The sequence below is a fragment of the Poecilia reticulata genome, linkage group LG17 (genome assembly GCF_000633615.1).
Source record: "Poecilia reticulata strain Guanapo linkage group LG17, Guppy_female_1.0+MT, whole genome shotgun sequence".
In the NCBI taxonomy this organism is placed as follows: Eukaryota; Metazoa; Chordata; class Actinopteri; order Cyprinodontiformes; family Poeciliidae; genus Poecilia; species Poecilia reticulata.
Window position 1 is genome coordinate 17723955 of NC_024347.1, and position 8748 is coordinate 17732702.

General features: G+C 37.1%; 1 protein-coding gene across 1 annotated transcript in view; it reads right to left on the reverse strand.

The window, feature by feature from the left end:
- eif2b3 (eukaryotic translation initiation factor 2B, subunit 3 gamma) overlaps positions 1 to 8748 on the reverse strand; it is a 44622-nt gene that overhangs the window by 23344 nt on the left and 12530 nt on the right. Inside the window, exons 4-5 of the mRNA XM_008434164.2 lie at positions 5028 to 5187; positions 4526 to 4637 (exon numbers count right to left, since the gene is read on the reverse strand). Coding sequence (XP_008432386.1) covers positions 4526 to 4637; positions 5028 to 5187 — 272 coding nt within the window. The remainder of the gene's footprint in view (positions 1 to 4525; positions 4638 to 5027; positions 5188 to 8748) is intronic.

Sequence of the window (8748 nt, forward strand, 5' to 3'; positions counted from 1 at the left end):
CTGTCCACTTAGGAAGCAACACTGATTGACAACAGGGACCCTCGTCGGGTAAAATACAAACCTATATATATATATATTTTTTTTTTTCCCCTTTACTTTTTCTTCTATGCTAGGATAAAGAATTACAACACAAAAACTTTATGTTATCACTTACTTTGAGTAATTGGACTCAAAAGATACATTGTGTTTTGTTTAAAGAGACTTGAAGGTAATAACAAGCTAATATAAAATGAATTAAGGCTGCMAGCTGGATCCAGCCAGATCTTTGCTTGCATGTTGTAACAGCTTCAAGTAACATGTAGACTGTTTTTGGGCCACAGTTCGGGATGTACAGTACCTAGCAAAACTATAAAAATATAATACTACATTCAACTTTCAAGCAACCACAAATCTCAATAAACTTTGATTACTTTGTCACAGAACAACACAAAGTTATGCATAATAGTGAAGTGAACGGAAACAGATGGAATGAGATTTATTTTTATGGGCAGTATGACTTGGAGACATATTTAGCTTCTCTAATACTATAYTTTACAAATAAAATACAAATTGTATTCAGAAGTMCATTATGTGTTAAATTGAGCCTAGCTGTGTGTAATTTAACGTTGGAAAACATTAGACAACAAACATCATGAAGTGCCAGGAATACAGGAAATTTAAGTCAGGGTTTGGCTCCCAAGCTTATTCCCAAATATTTGTTAAATCCATAATCTGAAAATGGAAACAGTAGCACAACTATATGCCTACTAAGACGCGAGCATGCACCTGAACTGACAGGCCTGGCAAGAAGAGCATTAATCAGAGAAGTAGCCAAGAAAACCATGGCAGCTGAAGGAGCTGCAAAGATCCACATGTGATCCACAGGTGAAATAATCTGTTGATGATTTTATCGTCTTTTAATATTTAAAAGATGATGATAAAATGTCCTGATTTTASTTTTCCACAGGCATAGGGGACACGGCAAGCCTGACAAAGCTGTGGCTGTGGTCAGACAAGTTCAAAATACAGATTTTTAGCCTAATTAACTCCATGAAAATGCCATGCTCTGCTTAAAAAAAATAGAGGTAAGCTAGTGAAGATAGATGGAACTGAAGAAAGAGCAGTCCTGCAAGAAAACATCTTTGAGGCAAAAAACTTAGGAAAAGGACTGAATTTTATTTTACAGTAGGAAAACTCCCCTAAATATACAGCTGGAGTCAGAATGAAATTGGTTACATCCAAGCACATCCCTGCGTTAGAAAGGCCAAGACCTAAATCTAAAAGAGAATTTTTGGCAAGAGTTTAATATTGATTTTCACAGATCCCGATCTGAATGAGCTTGAGCTATTTTGAAAAGAATACTTGCCAAAAATCTCTGCTACTACCTCTGCAAAGCTGGTACAGCCAAACCACAAAAGAACTGCAGCTGTAACTGAAGCAAAAGTAGTTCTGGTACATATAAATGCACAAAGAGCATTTTCTTCTTTTTTTTTTTGAGAAAAATGTAAAAAATGTATTTAAAATTCAGTTATTCGCTATTTCATGGTGATTTGTTTTATACGAATAAATCACCCGTGTCATTCTAACACGATAAAAATGTGAATACGAAACACAGAAATATCMGCTACATTACTTCTCTTCCAAATGAACTGTTTGCTAGTGTCGCCATGGCAACCAGCTATCCTTACAARCAGATCAATTTTGTCTTACGCTGCTATGTAGCTTACCTTATTTGTACAGAGCAAAGTCTTGACACAGACTTAATTTTTCTTTCGACACATCAAAAGATGTCCATTTAAATTTCAAATGCAACCGTGTAGCTTAAACACACAATTCCTAAAGAGGAAACAAAAGCCAGAGGGTGTGGTGTGAGCTATACAATAAAAACAGACATTCAGTCTTGTATGTTTGCAGTATCTCGCTGCTCCATCTCTTGTGCCGGTCTTTCTTCACCCCTTTTCTCTTGAGTCTTAAAAGCTGACTAACATTTGTAGACCAAAGGAGGAACTTTGAAACAAAGCTCGCAATGCACATTTGGTTCTTTTGGCTCATGTATCCCGATTTTCCAACATAATTAAACCTGAATGATCGTTAAAAAAAAAAAAAATGTCAAGCAGGGTTTAAGCATACAAAGCAAAAAGAGCATATTAAGTACTCCTTTCACTTGTTTGGCCTTTTGTGAAAGATCCAAGCATTAATCAGCATATCCGTCCACCTTTGTGCAACTTCAGTGTTTGAAGAGTGAACAAATCAAAATATGCTGCCTGTAATCTCTCTTTTCATTAATCAAGAGGAATGACCCACTGTGCTCGCTCTTAAGTGTACACTGATTCCTGTAAGTATTTTGTTTTTAGATTCAACCAAATCCCCTCGTGGGACGGTGTTTGCCAAAAGACACAAGTAGGTGTGTCGGGGTTTCTATGCCGCACTGATGCATCTCTTTGACAGATGGGGAGATCTGTCTGCTTGGATTTGGCAGGCCACGGGTACACTTCTTCACTCATCACCTCGCAGAGCGTGAGTGTGTGTAACTCAATGCCTCTAATCTGGTGRACTGCTTGGAGGATTAGAGTCTGAGCGACTCTCAATAGGAGCAAGCAGTGGCTAGTTTTGCTTAAGTGTGTTTATATGAGGATATACAAAGTTTCGATCAAGGAAATCTTTAGCAGTAACAAGAATCTGTACAGACATGTCAGATTCGGAAAATGTGTGTAACACTACAAAATAAAATGGAAGTGTAACATTTTATTAGGGGTGTAGCGATGCAATAATTTCACAATACGATGCTATATTCTGGTCACGATACGATATGTATCACGATATTTGCTGAGTGATACAATTCAATACGATTCAGTGCATTTTTTCGATTTTTTGAAAGATTTTAGAAGGACAGAGTGATTTTAGAGACATTTTGTGTTCCATAGACTTGAATTTAGTTAACTGAAAACTGATTAAAAGCACCCACTGATTGGTGACTCTGATTGGACAGTCTAACAGTCTGCAGTTGGACAAAATGAATCAAAGATGCTGTGAGAGAATTAGTTTCTGTCATTTAATTMATGTGGATTTGACATAAAACTTAAAAGTTTAAACGGTAATCCAGGAGCAGAGTGGGGAGATTATCAGCCTCTGTAGACTCAATATGCAAATGATTGCACTAATGTTTTTTCTTTTGGACACTGTGGCTGCATTTTGGAGTAAAAATGCAGCCACAAAATGCAGTCTTTTGGACTATGGGGAAAAATGNCCATGAAATATTTACGAGCTCCCAAAACACCCGCTCTCACACATACGCGCATTTTAGGACTGAGAAACAAAACAAAAAAAAAAAACCCACCTAGTGTACTCTTCCTGTACCAAAAAAAAAAAAAAAGACAAACACAAAACCTCCACAACAAGAATAGAGCTTTAAAATTAAGTCGAGACAAAAATGTCCACGACTGAAACAAGGAGACATCTTGAATGGAATGTCCTTAGATGTACAGAACCAATCCAGGACTAAGAGTTAAATAAAAACAGAGGCTGGAAAAATCTGATCCCTCTGTTTGGTATACTGTACACTGAAATTTCCAATAACCTTGGTGTCTATGTATAGCAAGTGTCAGATGCAGTAGATTTAAATGGGGAAACAGATGGAAATACAACGCTGAATGCTTAACAAGGGTTTAGAAATGGTTTACCAACTGCAGCATCCGGGTAAAGTGTTAAATAAAGTTATTCATATTGCATTTTTGTGACTGCTAAGTTCATGCCAGGAGATTTAAAATCAGACATGTGAGATCTGAATGAGAAACCTCMAGTTTTCAATTTAGTTTTCATCCTTATGTAGCTTTGCCTCTAAGTTGTAAGAGGTTCTTGCCTTGCTTTTGTGGTTATTACAGTAGAGATATACACTCAGGGAAGAGGGCGCATATTTAACGTCTGGTTCACAACTCAAGTCTCCTAGCAGCAGAAATTATTAAAGAATCAACAAAATAAGACTCTTGTAAATGTAACTTTCAAATTATGAAGATTTCACTTCGCATGCATAGAACTGAAGGATCTGTAAATCTGAACTTTGTGAAATCAAGTGCTTTCTGGGACTCCTCCAGGCTAGCAAAGGGGGGCAAGTTGTCACAATGTTCACTTGAGCAGAGGCAGCCTCAGGCCTGCCTCTGCTTCTGAAGCGCTCTTCAGGCTCACAGATTGGCTGCTTTTCATTAAAAAAGGCAGAGTCTGGTCAACTTTTCATGTGTTGAGATGAAGTGATGTTGGTAATCGATCCACGTAGAAAATAAATCTCAGATATATGAATAAAAATACTTTATCTACTACTTTTACATGGACGCCAACCAAATGGCAGCCTCTGCATTAACAATCCCAAAATAGGAACATCCAGCAGCTTGAGCTTTTCACATTAAATAACTATAAACCCGATCTTTAGCTGATACTTTTAATTATTTAAGTAGTTAAAACTGCCCAAAGAAGTACAAGGAGCATTTGATACGTTTTGAGGTGAACATTAGATGAATTTAAAAAGGCTTAGTGGTAGTAAAGAAGATCGTACTTCCTWATAATAGACTTCCTGACTGAAAGTCCGTCTTCCAGATCCGCTTCATTGGCCATGAAGAGCAGTCTCTTCCCTGACTGATCCACACCGACGAAGTCCCTCTGTTCAGCTGGCAAAAACACACATGAGAATACGCGTTAATACGAATTYATCATGTCTCACAGAACTGACCACTTTTATCAATTACAGTTGGACATAAATTAAATATGTAAACATTGGGCTCAAATTAAACCATTTGAGCCCAATGTTTATATATGCTCCTTAAAAAAAAACCACATAACTGTTTCTTCCTCTCACTGTCTAACATTAACTCAAACTCAACATTAGGTAGCAATTTGTCTAAATGCCAGAAAAATCAGTTAGCATTTTTCAGAAAACGTAAATAAATGTAAAACTCTGACTAGGAAGGAACTAATAAATGCGTTTCACTGTGAGATAATGAACAAAACATTGCTCTGTATCTACACATAACGCCGACATTATGTTACGATCCCATTACCTGTCCTTTTCTTCCCTTTCTGGCCCGGCACAGTCTCTGTGAACTCATGGGCTTTGCTCATGAGCATAGCCAGTGTTGCATTGTGGGCTCTGAAAAGGTCGACCACCTCATGAAGAGCCACATCGGTTATAAGGTCACAGCTCACCACCAGGATGTCAGTCTGTAGRAAAATGTTGGAGACAAAAACAGTCAAGATGGTCTTTGTCAAATGAGAAAAAATGTCAACACACCGCATCTATGCGGTTTATTACTCTAGTCACAAAACATCTCTTAAACTTTTCAGCAAGATATGTAAAAATGCGGTGCAACACCAAGTGTGCTTGATTTAATAATGGCAGCAGAGAAAAAGTGTGTTATGTCTGCTTGAACAAGAGATTTTGTCACAGTGCAAATTCTGTCAATTGCTACCCAGTGGTTTTGCACATTTACTTTTTTACTAGTTTTCATGATTACCATAATCAAATTTAATGTTAATAAATATGTAAACGCCATTGTTAAAAATCAAAATGGCTATTAAATCCTTATTTGGCCATGTACACTGATTTTCAAATGAAGCATCTKAGATATACACTGAAAATAGACACTGAAAATTAAGTGGAAAAATTTCTAYAAAAAAAGCACAARGCTTTCCACGGAGCTGWTTGTGTAACTGTCTAAGAACGGCTTTTTGAAAATGTTATAGTCCTAACTTCACACAGGAAGAATCTTCACAGGAAGAATGCGCCGATTTGTCTGATTAAGTTGTGGCCAGTTTTTCAGACTTCTTTCATTACAGATGAACCAGTACAGAGAATGTAGTCGACGGTTTGTTTGCAGTCAGCAGGTCYGGCTTTTTTTGYCCGAAACAATTTGTTTATTTTATACCGTCATTAAAGCAGATGAAGTGAGATGCAACTTTCGAACAATTTTTCTTTTACTTAATGTTAATTTACTATTTAAGATTTTAAAACATGTGCAGATGCGTTTATACAAACCTCAAAATGACAAAGCTTTCTCCTAACAGACTTTGTATTCACTCCATATTCACCTCGGGCCAGGATTCCAGAAATATGCTCAAGAGCCACACACGCTAGCTCAAACAAGGTTATTCAAAGAAACAAATGTTTTAAAATCTACATAAATACGAAGCTTGTGAATTCCAATCAACCAGACATATTTCAAAACGCTGAACAGTGAAACATAGCAAAAAGCAKAAATTAGCAGAAGCAGAAATTAGTACAAAACCAGAAATATTTGAAAAAGTTCTAATCTTCCGCCATAAGAAAGACGTTTGCATGTGGGCACGCCTGTGTTTGTGCATCTGTGTTATCCATTTGTGTCTCCAACGATGAAGGCTGTCGGCATGTCAACTAATCCCACCATTAGCCTGAACCACAAGCCTGAACGACAGAGACACGGTTCCTCTGTTTGCCACAGAAAACAGACCAAGAGGAAAAAAAGTGCACAAAAGCGCATGCTGAAACAGGAAAAAATCCAGAAATTTCAAAGATTTTTTAATATATATATTTTTTTGCAGAATGCATCATGTTAAAGCCACCATAGTCCACCAATAAATKATACAATTTTAAACCCTTGTTTTGTCTGTAAAGCTGTGATCATTCACTATGCAAATAAATTATGATTTAACTACCAGCTAATATTAACTAAAAATAAATAAATCCTGAACTAATAACTACTAAACAATAACTAATCATGAACCAATGATAAAACTGCTACTTAACATTAACTAACTTGATGAACTAATCATATATTAACTACTAGTTAAGTAATCACAAACTATGATCTTACTAGCTGAACATAAACATTGTCTAATTATACACAGTCACTCAAAGTACTTCGCATTAGAGCCATATTCACACTTYCATAAACTGAAAATTAAATCAGTCCAGGGGAAAGAAGCTGGAATCGAACCTACAAGTGGATCATCAGATGATTATTCATCATAGTGATCCACAGTTAAGCCAACAATGATGACTTAATCCTNATACAATTTTAAACCCTTGTTTTGTCTGTAAAGCTGTGATCATTCACTATGCAAATAAATTATGATTTAACTACCAGCTAATATTAACTAAAAATAAATAAATCCTGAACTAATAACTACTAAACAATAACTAATCATGAACCAATGATAAAACCGCTACTTAACATTAACTAACTTGATGAACTAATCATATATTAACTACTAGTTAAGTAATCACAAACTATGATCTTACTAGCTGAACATAAACATTGTCTAATTATACACAGTCACTCAAAGTACTTCGCATTAGAGCCATATTCACACTTYCATAAACTGAAAATTAAATCAGTCCAGGGGAAAGAAGCTGGAATCGAACCTACAAGTGGATCATCAGATGATTATTCATCATAGTGATCCACAGTTAAGCCAACAATGATGACTTAATCCTKAACAAATCACTGATTAATCAATAAATAACTAAGGAATGACATWTTTAAATTTTTTTTCTAAAGTAAATGTCATAAGTAAATGATTTATTACTGGCTAATAATGAGAGTTTTATAAGAATGAGGCTCTGAAATAACTGATGTTTTTTAAATATTCATAATTATCTTTTTTGACAGTTATTTATGCTTAGTTCATCAAAAAAAATAATTAAAATTCATGACTTCTCTGTTTATTCTAAAATKATATATTTGTGGCTCCCACTTAGACATTCGTTTAAATTACATTTGCTGTTTTTTTGCATTGCGTATGATGCTTTCTCTGGTCACATTTTTGTGAACGTCTACTCTTATTCAAGCCTGTTTCAGAACTCCAAACAGGGCTGTGTGCTGATTTCAGCTGAATGATTTAGAGTTTAGAGCAGTTTTTTAAGTGTATCTAAGTAAGAGCGGTATCAGCAGGATTAAGGGTCATCAAGTTAACTGAGATTAACTTCAATCATAACCTTGATCCGGACCCAGCGACAGGAAGCAGCCCAGCTAAAGCGGGAGGTGTCTGCCGAAGATCTACAGACTCCGATCTTTCAACTCTGCTCTGTCTCTCTATCACACACTGACAAGCTTGCACACATGTTCAGAAACAAAACACAAAGGCATGTGCACACGCATGCACATACATTCGCACACCAATGGATAATAGCATGCTTACACACAGAGGCCACACACACACACAGACACACACTCTAGAGGCGACAGCAGAGTGGAGTCAGCTGGAGAGGCAGAGGCACTTTGGCCTTTCCACAGCCAGGATCAGCGGACAGGTCAGGACCACACACACTGATGCTTACAAAATCACACACAGACGCATACTTATCCAAGTGCTAGGTGACTTCAACCCAGAGCTATGTACACAATCTTGACCACGCACAGAAAAAGCCATAATGTTCACAACATTTTTGCTGTGCCAAATATAAATGTGTCTCCAATATGACATATATATATATGATCTCGGGGGGTGTTCCCCCCCGAGATCACAGTGGGGAACACCCCCAAAAGTGGTGGAGAATGACCGAGCTAAGATCCTGTGGGACTTCCAGATCCAGACAGACAAGATGGTAATGGCGAACCAACCGGACATTGTGGTGGTGGATAAAGAACAGAGGAAAGCCGTTGTGGTGGATGTAGCAATACCAAGTGATTACAACATCAGGAAAAAGGAGCATGAGAAATTGGAGAAGTACCAGGGCCTCAGGGAGGAACTGGAAAAGACCTGGAAGGTGAAGACCACAGTGGTGCCTGTGGTTATCGGGGCCCT